The sequence below is a fragment of the Choristoneura fumiferana genome, chromosome 3, assembly GCF_025370935.1.
Source record: "Choristoneura fumiferana chromosome 3, NRCan_CFum_1, whole genome shotgun sequence".
NCBI lineage: Eukaryota > Metazoa > Arthropoda > Insecta > Lepidoptera > Tortricidae > Choristoneura > Choristoneura fumiferana.
Window position 1 is genome coordinate 2,228,601 of NC_133474.1, and position 14,794 is coordinate 2,243,394.

The 14,794-nt window shown below is 39.3% G+C and overlaps 1 protein-coding gene across 1 annotated transcript; it reads right to left on the bottom strand.

Moving 5' to 3' along the window:
* Positions 1 to 764: 764 nt before the first annotated feature.
* LOC141426333 (succinyl-CoA:glutarate CoA-transferase-like) lies at positions 765 to 11,482 on the bottom strand. The gene is made up of 8 exons (XM_074085183.1): positions 11,100 to 11,482; positions 8,898 to 9,075; positions 7,049 to 7,820; positions 5,310 to 5,316; positions 4,886 to 4,921; positions 4,291 to 4,398; positions 2,146 to 2,294; positions 765 to 1,104 (listed from the first exon to the last, which is right to left on the bottom strand). The coding sequence occupies exons 1-8, from the start codon at positions 11,407 to 11,409 to the stop codon at positions 1,000 to 1,002; spliced, it is 1,665 nt and encodes a 554-aa protein (XP_073941284.1). The 5' UTR covers positions 11,410 to 11,482; the 3' UTR covers positions 765 to 999.
* Between the last annotated feature and the right edge of the window lie 3,312 nt (positions 11,483 to 14,794).

The window sequence follows — 14,794 nt, forward strand, 5'->3', positions numbered from 1 at the left end:
ATTGCTTTGTCAATTGTTTTCAAAATATTTTTATGGTGGGCTATTTTTAGGAGGTTATCTCGAACAGCGCTACGTAATAGACAGAGTCGGGAAAATCTTTTTTTTTTAAGCCAGATAGGCACCACACAATCTTATTATTAGTTCTGTGCCGAAAACTACAGATAATTCCAATTAAAAAAAAACTAGGTGATACTTGCACTAAATTTGATTGTAGTAAACTAGTAATATATAATATTGTTGACGTCACCCCGATCCTAGTTTATGCCTTTGGTGTACTACATATTATTATATCGATGCCTTCGTTCAGCATTGATCGATTGGTGTAGTAGAATCTATCGATTATTGTGGCAATCGCCCTTCAGTTCAAGGGCAGACGAGAAAACGGACAATGACTATTATGGTAGAGTCGAACCAAAACGATAGGAGCGCTCGCCATGCACTTCTGTATCGTTCCGGCGTTGAACTGTGTTTCATGGTACGTGAGTCGCTATCTGTTAGGTTAGACATAACAAACATCTTTCGACATGTCTATTTTGTTTTATTATTATTTGTGATTATTTAGTATTGTTAATATGTAATTATTTTCATGTTTTGAAACTTACAGCGCATTATTGGCATCAACTGTACCTAACCGGATGCTAAACACGGATTTTTATTGATAAATAATATGTAATTATTCTCATGTTTTGAAACTTACAGCGCATTATTGGCATCAACTGTACCTAATGCTATACATTTTTATTGATAAATAAATAAACGTTTATAACGACGATTTTTGAACGTCATCAAAAAACATTGACCGTGGTTGGCACAAAGATTGTCCTTTTTTCCGCCTGCCCTGTAATAGGTATTTCATAGTTCAGTAACCGTTTTTTCAACCGCCCCATATCTGCCTCTCACTCAAACCCATTATGCATCTCGATACTGACGTATTAGACATAAAGCAGTTACGTTCAGACTTCTTGTCTCGACTGTATCTTGGTGGTTCCAAATTGGAGTTTATTCGGAGGTGGAGGGCTTGTCTTTGTCGGGCGGCGCGGGCGCCGGCGGGGACTCATCCGGCCGCAGCGTCACCGTCGTCGTCGGTTCAGGCGTTGGACCATCCTGCAAAAAAAAAACAGATTCTGAATTTGAATTTATGTGTGAAATTGAAGTTACACTTTATAGCGCCATCTAACGGCTCGGCTTGGGACTGGACAGGTGACAGTTACGTTGCGCGTAACGCCCGCGCGTTTCAGCCAATAGGAGACTATCTTTTCCCCCAATTCCACAATCATATACTGGGGACGCTACTGTTGACTCTCGCCTTACAACTCTGTTATCCAAACTTTTTTCCTACTTAATAAATGACAATCCCCTTTTGGAACGCACTACACTGGCGCCCAACGTGTGACTTATTTGACCTTTACCTTATATTTTTTTTCTATAATTTTATGATTTGCCCGAAAGTGAATTATCAGGTAGAGAACCAATGAACTAAGCAGTCTGTCGAAGTTACCTGTACCCAAGAAATCTACTGTCTACCGGGTAGAAACGATAAGTGATCTCGCTCGATTATTTCTAAACTATACAAGATATCGAAAAACTGGTTACTGGTCCTGGAAGTGCTTCACGAGCTCTATCAAACGGTATCAATATTAGGTTAGGTTAGACATAAAATTCAATGTTTCCAGCTCCCATACATTTAGTACAGCCCAGCCACAGAGATACTATTTTATCATTTAAGTACACCACTCGAATTTTTTTATTAAGTAAATAATAAACTCGTAAATTGCATTCTTATTTAAAATTATTTATGGAAAACATTGGTTTTACACTTTACTTGCTATGGTATTATCAATAGATGCCATGTGGCTATACAGTCACCAGCACTAATATCTGTCACACCAAGCGTACTTAAATATCTGATACGACTCTATTTCTAGGGCCGGAAGGACGTGTCAAATATTTTTGCACGCTCTGCTGTGGCAGATATTAATGCTGGTGACTGTACTAAATGTGTGGGAGCTGGAAACATTGAATTTTATGTGTAACCTATTATTGTTACCATTTGATAGAGCTCGTGAAGCACTTTCAGGATCAGTAACCAGTTTTTAGATATCTTGTATATTCCACCCAGTATAGTCAACAAAATGGCCGCCTTACCTGCACGTCAGTAGTGGTGACCGTAGCGTCAGCCGCATGCTGCTTGGCTTTGCGCTTCTCAACATGGCCGAAGCAATGCTCGCACTCGTCATCGCTGTCCTCTGAATCGGACTCGTCGAAGCGCCGCGGCTTCTCGTAAATACAGCAACCTGCAAATATTACAATTAAAACAAAAATAAAAAAAAATATTACGGGACAATTCACACCAATTGACCTAGTCCCAAAGTAAGCTTAGCAAAGCTTGTGTTATGGGTACTAAGCAACGGATAAATGTAATTATATAGATAGATACATACTTAAATACATAGTAAACACCCAAGACCCGAGAACAAACATTCGTATTTTTCATACAAACATCTGCCCCGACACGGGAATCGAACCCGGGACCTCAAGCTTCGTACTCAGGTTCTCTAACCACTAGGCTATCTGGTCGTCAAGATTGGCCACAATTGGCCAATTACTTTTTTTTATTTCTACCGAGACCAATAAAAAAATTTAAAATTGGTACTCAAAGAAAGACTGCCTTAATTTTTTTTCAAAGGTAGGTATAATCAATTCTAGTATGCTGAAACTCTTTTAAAATACAGTCGGGACCCATTTAAAATAGTGACCATCTTAAGTTCCAAGTAATGCAATGCATTTCGGGCAAAAGTACTAGTTCGATCCTTCAACTCATCTACTACACTAATATGTAGGTAGTGCATAATGATCTTGGATCGTATTTTATCGATTTTTTTTTCCTGCTTTCTCAATTAGCTTTAGTAGGTGAGGTAAACGTCCGAGTGCTCGACACGCTAATGCCCAATAGACGACACCCTGCTGTCATCTCTATTGCTAATCACATAAGATTAAAGATGCCAACTATTGGGACGAACACTCGTGCGTTTACCTTACCCATCGTACAGCCGCATATTTTTTTTATTTTAACATTTGACATTCAATAATAAAGTTCCTTATTAATAGATATGAAAAAGTCACTCACTTAATCGTCGAATTTCGGTTGAGATCAGACTTTTACCGATGGAAATATGCACTATCTATACTTAGTATAGTGAACGATTGCTTTTGGAGTCGTATTTTTATTTCAACTCAGACTTTTACGGTCATGGAAATATGCACTATCTTACTGTAGTATAGTGAGAGTAAGACAGCCGGTGAAATTGGAGTCTTTGTATTTTTTATTTCAACTCCAAATTTGTTACTTTTACGGTCATCCCGTAAAACCATATCGAAAATACAAAATGAGACATGGATGCACAGAAAAACCAGACCCAGCGGTACCAGCGTTAGTGTAGGGGTTATAGCACGCAGCACGGAATGCTGAGGTCCTGGGTCCAATTTCCAGCGCTGGTTGGTCTCTTTTTCTGGTCTTTCTGTGTATCCATGTCTCAGTTTGTATTTTCGATAGTGAACTAGTGTTCCAGACTACCATAGTTCTCCCTAGGGTCTCAAAACTATTACCCTAAACCCTATTAACCTAAATCGGTTCTGCGGTATAAAGCGCAACGCACACAGAGCGTGTGCAGGTGGGTTCGGTTCAGATGCGTGAGCCGCGCGGTTCGTTATATTCACACAGAGAGCAGGTCGGATCGGGGACCGGCTACATTTTCAGTATCAGTACTTATACGCCCGTCGCGGGCCCTGCACCCGTCGTCTGTGTGTGTTGGGCTTAAGCGTGACGGACGTGGTAACAGGCAGACGGAGTTACTTTCCCCTCTATAATACTGTATACTCTGTTTATTAAAACCAAGATACTACAATGACGTTTCATGTGTTACCTGTTTTTTACATCTCATAAATAGCGTTGTGCCATAACCGGTAACCACCGAAAAGTTTCTGTAAGTACCTAACTAAGTTATTCGACTTTTTGTAGATGTTGATGTTTAAGTTTCATTTTGATTCTAAGATTAACTGCCTAAAAGCTCAATGCTTATGGAAAGTAGAATATTGAGTTCTTTAATTTTATTTTGTTTCCATAAAATATTTTGTTTTATCGATTATTTGCAATTATGTCGAAAACCGAAACCAGAGAGCAGCACTATTCGTACTATGCTGACCACATTGTTTATACATTTGACATTTCATACTGTCACTTTAGTATCTTGGTTTAATAAACAGAGTACCTATAGTAAGGACGGTACTCACACTTGGACTTCTTCTTGTTCATGTGTTCGTTGTCGACGGTGTCGTCCGTCCAGACGACCTTCTTGCGCGTCGCGCGCGTGCGCAGCGTGATCACGGCAACCGGCTCCGCTGGCTGCGGTCGTTTAAACGTTCACTTACAAATATATTTTTAAAAAACGGACAAGTGCGAGTTGAACTCGAAGAGTCGTAGTATTGTATAGCTGGGCTACTTCAACTTTCGAATTTCGGAGAAGGCCCTCAAGTCGATTCACGAAAGTAATGTCACCTTAAACATTTTTGAAGGAAAATGACATGCACGGTCATTTTTACATTTATGTGAAGTGTATTGGACACACAGACGCTTTCATTCACTCATTCAATCCATTCGTGCCAGCTCTTGTGAGTCAACCTGTAATTTTTATAAGTTTTTATTTAGTTTCACCTATCCCGTTGTATGTCTGTCTGCCTGTCTGTAATCAAATCTTGCAAGTTAAATTTGACCAACTTCCAGTAGTCAGATTGACTTGTAATTTGGAATACTTATGTAAATCGCGTGACTATACAATAATCTGGTAGTGACATCCTGGTAGTCCAGCCAGGATTGACTCCGCAGGACGGAACTCTTCAACGGTTAATACGTGGGTAGCATCGACTTGATATTTGGTATGCAAATGTAGTTTGGGTGACAATGCAAGTACAGTCAACAAAAAGTACAGTCAGCAAAAAAAGCTTGTATTAAAAAATATTTTTTTAATAGTTAGATTATTGTTTCTATGACCCCTTTGGTGTCACCCCACATTATCGCGAACAATGACGCTAATTCTTCTGACCCTTGCTCATTCATTACCAAGCTTCTTAAGGACCAATATAAAAAACGTGGCATGGGGCCTGATAACTCAAAATTAATAATAATAATAATAATTCATTTATTGCATGTAAACGAGTACAGAGAGGTAAAAGGTAAAAATAAAAATAATTAAGTACATGACCGTAATCTACCATATTCATGGTGTACAATATTCAGATAGATTAATTATTACATTTCAGCTACTATTTCATACTAATTTACAATGTCAGAAATTACAATAATTATAATATAAATAAATTACAAATAATATCCAGATGTCACATAGGTATTCATGATATAAAAAATTAAAGTTAAGTTTGAAACGCAGATTTAAATTAAAACTAAATGGCATTAAATATAACTAATAGCAGCGTTATGTATGATTAAAATATTCATTGATCGAGTAAAAACAGTTATTTAGGAGCCATGTATTCATTGTGGACTTGAATCGGGTAGATATTCAAATATAAGTATCAGAGACACTCCAGTTGTTATCAAACGGAACCAGCGACAGTATCTTATATAGGTAAGTAACATAATCTCGATACTGAATTATCACGCAAGTCGCCATATTTAGATTTCATCACTTCTTCAAATATTTACCGAAATGCTCTCCAAGACAGATAAACAAAAGAAAAATAACTTCGCGCTTATATTTATGTAGGAAGGTAAAGAGTAGGTTGAAATTCAACGCTTTTACTTTAAAAATAAACTTGCCCACTCAAAAATTGGTCAGGTATTAAACAAAAAAAGTAAAGGTATCAAGCGAAAATTATATCCATATGTTTTGATCTGAATCTTTAGGCGAAGGATAGGTAGTGAAAAGACAGCAAAATTAGGTAACAATAAACGATTTAATATTACTAAGCAAGTTTTTCAAAAACATATTGCAGACACTTTATTCGACATAATTAAATACATCCAAAAATAACAAATATTCAGAATTTTTATACTTAAAAAATACGACTAACCTTGCACCTGTCTAACCACAAGGCACTTTAACAGAAAATGGAAACGTTCTAAAAAAAAAATAGCACACAAACACAAACATTACGCCTATGGGGTAGGCGAGCACACGAAACGTTACCGCTTCGGAGCCACTTTTAGCAAAAAAAAGAACCTAAAAAATAATATAATCATAATATTATTTTACCAAAAAAAATTGACTTCAATCTTTTTTAGGGACAGTGTCTTTTGTTCAAATTCAAATGGGATCAAACGGCAAGTATAACCAAACAAAAAGATTATGTGTCTTACATAACTTTGCAAGAAATTAGGTACGCCGATGAGCGAAGCCAGAAGGAGGTTTAGGCTCATTTGCGACCACAACCACAACGCGCGAGCCGAGCGTACGAAGCGAGTGAGCCACGGACTTAATTAAGTTAGGAAATAATTTAGCCGTTAAGAGTGCTGGTTATGTAAAAAAATTACCAATCGTTTTTATAGGGACAGGGTCTTTTCTTCAAATTAAAATGGGATCAAACGGGAAGTTTACCCAAACAAAAAGATTATTACATAAACACGACGATTTGACGATTGAAGTATTTTTTTTTTACATAACCAGCACTCTTAAGGGCTAAATAAATTCCTAACTTAAGTTAAGTCCGTGGCGCATTCGCTTTATACGCTCGGCTCGCGCGTTGTGGTCGCAAATGAGCTTCAACCTTCTCCTGGCTTCGCTCGTCGTCGCACCTAATTTCCGGAACCTAAATTGACAGTAAAATGATCAATTGCATTATCGAAAACTCTTTCAAGTAGGAAATATTTGACCCCTTCCAGTCCTGGTTATGTAAGATGTGTACGGAGGGAGGATGTATCGGTTTATACGATCGGCTCGTACATGACGGAGTTCCGAGGCAACAAACCAAAACAGACAAGCGAACTGAGAACCTCCTCCTTTTATGAATCCTGTTAAAAATCCCATTATCGCACAGCTTTAGCGTCAAACAAACCCTCAATCTTACTCTCGTCGTAGCCTAAGAAATTCGATAAGACATCTTTAGTATGCTGCCCTAACGTCGGCGGCGCAGTTCTGGCATAGTTCCCTCCTTCACTGTACACCGTTGGAGGCCCGACCAGCTTCACAGTCCCACAATCTGGGTGGGGCAGTTCCTTAACCAACTCAATAGCTTTCACGTGCTCGTCAGCAAACACATCACTCATCTTATTCACTGGGCCATTAGGAAAAGACGCTGTCTTGAAAATCTCCGTCCATTCTTTACTAGTCTTCGTCTTGATAACTTCGCTTATAATCCTAATACACTCGTCTCTATTTTTGACCCTATCCGAATTATCTTTAAACCTGTCATCGTTGCTCAGTTCTTCTTTACCGATGAGCTTGCAGAAATCAGCGAATTGAGCGTTCGATCCAGTACCTATAACTAAGTCTCCATCCTTGGTGTTGAAAGCTTGATACGGCACCAAGTTAGCATGAGCCGTGCCCCATCGCTCACATTCTATACCACAGTTTAAATAGATGCTAGCTAAGTTGATCATGCTAGAAATCTGAGTGGACAGAAGGTTGCAGTCAATCTTTTGTCCCTTTCCGGTCTTCTGGCGGTAGTATAGAGCAGCCATGACTGCTCCGAAGCCGTGAAGACCTGTGGTCAAGTCGGTGATGGCGATGCCTGGCTTGCACGGGTTGCCGTTCCGTTCCCCGGTAGCGTTTAGAAGGCCACCCATAGCTGCTGCAATTACGTCGTAGCTGAAATGAAAATTAAATTGGCTTCGACTTTTTTAACGTAAACACCACCAAAGACAAGTATGGATACCTACTATGTTAAAATAGCAACAGATGACATCTACATCTGTTAGATCTGTTCTAATTTATCCTGGTGACAATGAGAAGTAATAAGATGTAACGTCTCAGGTACTAACGTGGCAAGAGGTCGTCTCTTTTCGACTCCTGACTTGATTTACTAGTTACACATTGGGCACAGGTTCTACAACGTTGTGAGTGTGACCACCTTCGAAATTGCGGAAAACATTCTAATCCAGATAAATTTGAAGAGATCTAACTAATTTACAGTCACTTGCATTACCACAGCGGAAAGTGCAAAAATATCTGACACGTCCTAGAAATACAGTTTTAAGTATCAGATTTTATGCACACTTTGTCTTTCCCAGTATTTTTGGAAGTATTATAGTCGGCACTTTATTCTCGCCCTCCCCCTCCTTATTTCTAATTTCTAACCATAAAGAATTGCACAAACTATGTTCTTTTGTCTCGCGCCAATGAAATAAACAAGAGGCTGATTACTGATCAATATTACGGCCTTATAAATAGGCTGAGAGTGAGAGGGTGAGAGTTGCTCAGCAAGCTATATTATTGTTGTTTTTTATTTTTTAATGTATTTCAATTGGGCTTTTTATGTAATGTGCGAGGTCCGAATAAAATATTTCTTTCTTTTCTTTCTTTCTTTCTATGGAGAGAGCCAATGCTCGAGGTTTCTCTTGTGGATACGTAGAAGAATAAGGGACACCGACATAGCCAACCGAATTAACTCGTTGAAGTGGCAATGGGCCAACCAAATAGCACGGATAACAGATGTCTATTGGGGTCGAAAAGTTCTCGAATGTCCGCGAATCGGCAAGCGCTGCGTAAGACGTCCACCAACGAGATGGATGGATGGTTCACGGTGGATGCAGGCCGCTTCCAACCGAAGCTCTGGCGGTCTATGGGGAGGCCTATGTCCAACAGTGGACGTCCTACGACTGATATGTTAATGACGATGATGGGTTTTAAGAGGATTTAAAAGCGAAAGAAACACCGACTACTCACCCAGGCTTTTTAGAATAGGGTCCAGTGGGCCCAAAGCCAGTGATGGCCAGGTAGATCAGTTTAGGGTTCACTTGGCTCAATTTCTCGTAGCCAACTTTCAGTTGGTCCAGCTTGCCCGGCAGATAGTTCTCGACGACAACATCACATTTTCTGGCCAGGTCGTAAATTACATTCTTGCCTACGGATGAAGTTGCAGAAGGTAATGATATGATATAGTGCTCTATTTATACGGCAGGCGAATAAACGTACTATGGGCAACCTTTTCGCATATATCTCTCAATGTCATCCTAAAACATGATACAAGATAACGTCTTGAGTGACCACTGACAGCCCGTACTTTGAAAATTTGTACTAAGCAAATGATAAACCACACTAAACCCTGCCCTAGTCAGAGAGAGAGAGACGGAGTCTCTGTATATACGGCTGATATGATGAAATAAGTTTGTTCGATGACAATTTATTATACACAAATATAAAAATCAGGGGTTCTTAACTCATTGCAATTGCGGCTCAATAATTACTTTTACCAATAAAACAATTATTTTAAACAATTATTAACCAACATATTGTATAAAAAAAAAATGCAAACACCCAAATGGCACACTCAAAACTTTTTTGCTACCAACACAAACCAAAACCGACTTTCAGTTTGTATTTTGTGCTTAGCCATTGATGTATAAAAATGTATCTTAACCACAAAAAGTAAACAATCCCGAAATATATTTGTTATCATTCAGTCTAAGTAACCCAAACCTTTGATATATTCCTGAATAATTTGAAGACATCTTGCATATAAAAAGAGGAAATTTTCTTTGTAATAAGAAAAGTAAACATAATAAATGTTGTTAAGTTTTTTATTGATTATTCCTTTCATGTTCAAAGATTATTTGTTACCCAAATAAGTATGACATTAGTATATAAGTAAGAACATCTTACTGCAAACTGTTGTTGTCATACATTCTTATCTCTACTTATCAGTTATTATTTATAATCTAAGATCATTGTATTGTGGACTTTACGAAAAGCAAATACAAATCTAGTTGAGTTCTCATGTCGAACTTTGGACCTGTACCTAATGAAAATTACGCCTAGGACAGAGTGGACTGCAGCTGATATGATGATGATGAATAAAAATTATAAAAAAGGTTATAGGGCATGCCTCTGGTGATGACCAGGGTCATTTAGACCATGGTCTAGTACAGTAGCAGTTTCTGAGTGGTATACAAGGTGTTTTCAAATTGTTCCGGAATAATTAATTTTGTCATGCCTGGTCTAGTCAGAGTTGTCTTAGCTTAGGGCTTAGGGTATGCCAAGGTCCTTGGGTATCAAAAAATATAAGGGCCGTTAGAATGTAAAACCATGAATGTCATGAATCAAAATAGTCACTATCAGGGCCTGCACTGAGATTGTTGGCCATAGGCATAGGATTTGTTTATCGTTATTTTTTTTTAAATTTATTTATTTTCTGCGTAAATTCTATGACCATTCAGGCATCAATTTTGGCCCTTGGTTTTTATTCATTAAAAAAATTGTGGGTGGATATGCTTCTATATTAACATTTATTTGTGCACAAGACTTATTCTCACTAGCTACTAATTACTAACCAACTAAAAACAAAGTCTAATTATTTATGATTTCCACTTAAATTGCCTTAGAATTATTAATAGGTATTTTTGACAACCAACGCAAAAAAGGGGCGTTATAAGTTTGACCGCTATGTGTGTCTATGTGTATCTATGTGTCTGTCTGTGGCACCATAGCTATTAAACGGGAGAACCGATTTGAATGTGGTTTTTTATTAGAAAGCCGGTTTTCTAGTGACAGTTCTTATAAAATTGGTTCAGCCGTTTTTGAGATATTGAACTTTGAAGCCACAAAATCGGGGGTTTCCCAACTTTTTTGTTGGTTAGGTTAGGTTCTTTATTACTTACCGCCTATACAAGAAAATAAGAGGCTGGCAAAATGCTACGGGCCCCCAACCCAAGAAGGCCCCGGCCCAAGAGGCTGCGAGCTAAGAAATATTTATTTAACACTGTAACTGGGTATTTTACTTTACTTAAAATTAAACTAAGTACAACATGACGATTTTTACTGATAGGGCCCCATCAAAAGAATTTGCCACGGTATAGTTACGCCACTGGGGCAGAATGGACTAAGTCAAGTAAAAAAGCAGGTATAACAATAAATAGAAAATCAACTTACCTTCTGGAGACTTCAAGTTAATGCAGATACTTTTTTTATTTCGATTCACAGCCAGATAGTAGAATGAGTCCTTGCTGCCTTCAATAAAGGGCGGACCCCACTTCCTGGCTTCGTCACCTTCTAAACTCTCGACTTTTATCACATTCGCTCCTAAATCCCCAAGGGTCATAGTACAGAACGGACCTGCGACCACCCTGGTCAAATCCAGTACACTTATATCACTTAATAATCCCGGCAGGTTGGTAGAATATTCCGAAAAAGGCCCGTGACATAGCCTCGTAGGCAAAAGTAGTTTTTTAAATAAAACCATTGTTCTGTCCTATCACGTTCGTATTCAAATGAACACTAAAAGTTATTGTCATTATCTTAAGTCAAACATGCGAGTAAACAATGAAATAGCAAGTACCTCCTGTATTTGGGGGGGGACGGTAGTAACCGCCGTACTCGTCGTCGCCATGTCTTCAGGTCTCAGCTGGCGCTCTCCCATCAAAGAAGGTTGCACTTAAACAATATCTTCACATTATAAGCTAGTGAATAAGCTATTGGCATTGGCATGTGACCGGACCGCCGTTCAAAATTGGGTCTGATTTTCGATTCGCACTTCCTGTCTGTCTCATCGAACGTCAAAATTGACAGCAGAGTGACAGTTTTTTTTTTATCCGTGTTGGTGTGTTTAGAAGGTTGCGGTTTGAAACCATATTTTTTAAATATCGAAATACAAACTGAGACATGGATGCACAGAAAAACCAGAAAAGAGCGCTGGGAATGTCGAAAAATTTCGTGCTGCGTGCTTTAACCCTACACCACCGCTAGGAATTTAGTTTCGTGGTCTAGTATTCTATTACTACGCTATAGGACCTTGGTTCGATTCCAGCGCTGGTTCTTCTTTTTTCTGTGCATCCATGTCTCAGTTTGATTGGTTTCACGGGATACCCGTAAAAGTAACTTTGGAGTTGAAATAAAAATACAAAAAGACTCCAAATAACCAATCATATTTTTTAAATTAATCTATTCATGTTTTTAAACTGCATAAGCATGTCGAAAAATTAGTTCAATTTGATTTAGGAATTAGTCGTGGCTAGTTCAGATGATTGCGCGTTTTTTTTGTAAAATCTACATTGGTGCTCTTGGCAGTTGATGCTATTAAAATATTACCAGGCGCTTATTTGACACCTTATTTGGCTAAGTTCAGATGATTGCGCGGTGACGCGGGGCTGGCTCGGTGTGCGGTTTGAGATTGTAGGTAGCAAATCAATGCTGTTGCTGCCGTAGGTGTATATAAAGAGGGGAGGGGGGAGGGGGTTTGGTCCAGTGCCTACCCCAGGATGTTTGGGCCAATTCGAAATTCTATAATACTGATATGAGATATCTTCACACAAAAATCATGCATCAGGGGCCAGGCCCTAAAAAATAACCCTAGATACATAACATAATGTCGCGCGTTCGTCTGAACCTATGGTCTCAACTTAGCCTTATACTGGAAATTTAAATAGTTCCTGTAGAATAGCTGAATTTTACGTGACATTGAATGTAGTGAAGTTTTCTTTATGCACATCAAGCACTTGAATCTTTGTAGCTACCTACCTACATATTATAAAAGTTAGCATGCCAAAGAAACTGAAACCAATCCAAACCACAAGACTAGTTTAGAACAGGAAATTAATACTTCAAAATAGATTCAATTTGGACGACGATCTATAAAATAATCGGCCAATGTAACACGGCAGTGAGGTCGTAAAACAGTAATAAAAGCTCCAGGAAAAACTGAATAAATGCGTGTATTTTTCGCAGTTCCGTGATTATTAGGTAGGTGCTTTCCGCGTTTCGACTCGAAATAGGTAGGTACTTTCATCATCCCAGCCTATATACGTCCCACTGCTGGGCACAGGCCTCCTCTCAGAACAAGAGGGCTTGGGCCATAGTTCCCACGCGGGCCCAGTGCGGATTGGGAACTTCGCACGAACCATTGAATCGCTTCGCAGGTTTGTGCAGGTTTCCTCACGATGTTTTCCTTCACCGCAAAGCTCGTGGTAAATTTCAAAGGTAGGTACTTTACTTGGTACTTTAATTACCTAAGTACCCAATCCGACTACGGAAGTGGGTCAAAACAAAATGATCTTGCAAGATTTGAATAAATTTTGCAGGTGGTAGGACCTTGTGCAAGGTCCGCCCGGATTGCTACCACCATCTTGCTCGCTAATCCTGCCGTGAAGCAGCAGTGTTTGCACTGTTGTGTTTCGGCGTGGAGAGTAAGACAGCCGGTGAAATTTCTGGCACTTGAGGTATCCCATGCATCTTAGGCCTCTAGGTTGGCAACGCATCTGCAATACCCCTGGTGTTGCAGATTTTTATGGGCGGTGGTGATCTTACCAACAGGAGACTTGCCGTTTGCCATCCAGTGAAATAAAAAAATAAAAAATTAACCCAACCATAACAACAAACTGGGCAAAATTACACTCTACATCACACTTTTCTTACTCTCCGATATCCGTGTTTACTTCATGTTGTTCATGCCTTTGGTGTCCTGTCTTTCAATACATCTACCTACATTAATCGTAGAATAATGCTACAATGGTGGAAGAACCGAAATAGCCCTCCTTCGGGCAGTCGGGTAAAAAGACGTGGTGGCCGAGTGGTTTTGACCTATGGCCTCTCAAGTAGAGGATCGTGGGTTTTAACCCCGGCTCGCACCTCTTGAGTTTTTCGAAATTCTTGTGCGAAATTACATTTGAAATTTACCACGAGCTTTACGGTGAAGGAAAACATCGTGAGGAAACCTGCACAACCTGCGAAGTAATTAAATGGTGTGTGTGAAGTTCCCAATCCGCACTGGGCCCGCATGAGAACTTCGGCCCAAGCCCTCTCATTCTGAGAGGAGGCGTGCTCAGCAGTAGGGCGTATATAGGCTGGGATGGGCGGAAGAGTTATTCAAATACATAGTTACGATCGCGATGCGAACATGCGACGGAGATATAGATGTAATATGGTTTACTGTACCAACGAACCCTAGAAATCAAGGAGATAAATTCAGACTTTATAATTTACAGTCGCTCGCCGCATCCGTAGACTTGTAAATAAAATAAATTCATTTTGGAATAATTCCAGGGGAAATTAGGTATACACGTAGCAACTGGGCGTAGGTACCGAAAATATATTGAATACCTACGCAGAGTCGTACTAGATACTGTTGCCCGCAATTTCATTTAGAGGGGGGGGGGGTCGCGATTAAAATGAAAATTTGCATTTTAAAGTTGAATATTTCGCAAACAAAGCTCTGAATCGAAAAATCGTCTTAGCAACTCCCTAATGGTTTTAAAAGACTTATCCAACGATACCCCACACTACAGGGTTGGATGAGAAAAAAAATCACCCCCACTTTACGTCTATGGAGGTACCATTTTGTCGGCATAGTTTACATATATATCCGTGCAAAATTACAGCTTTCTAGCATTGTTAGCCCCTGAGCAAAGCCGCGGACGGACAGACAGACAGACAGACATGGCGAAACCATAAGGGTTTCGTTTTTGCCATTTTGGCTCCGGAACCCTAAAAAGCACTATTTTAAATTTGGAAATTGGCTGGTTTTACCCAAATAGTGGCTGTCAGAAGCCAATTTCAAACTAATATTTTGTTAGACGCATGTCGTATTGGAATTTAGATAATGTACGAGTACTTTGGTCAATGACTTTGGTCGT

What these genes read in the sequence shown, in the direction of transcription:
- LOC141426333 (XM_074085183.1), bottom strand. Translation starts at nt 11,409, where the DNA reads ATGGTTTTATTTAAAAAACTACTTTTGCCTACGAGGCTATGTCACGGG. An exon ending in TAACTTGAAGTCTCCAGAAG is followed by an intron (nt 9,076 to 11,099) that starts GTAAGTTGATTT and finishes CTTCATCCGTAG; the next exon opens with GCAAGAATGTAATTTACGAC. An exon ending in CCCTATTCTAAAAAGCCTGG is followed by an intron (nt 7,821 to 8,897) that starts GTGAGTAGTCGG and finishes TTTTCATTTCAG; the next exon opens with CTACGACGTAATTGCAGCAG.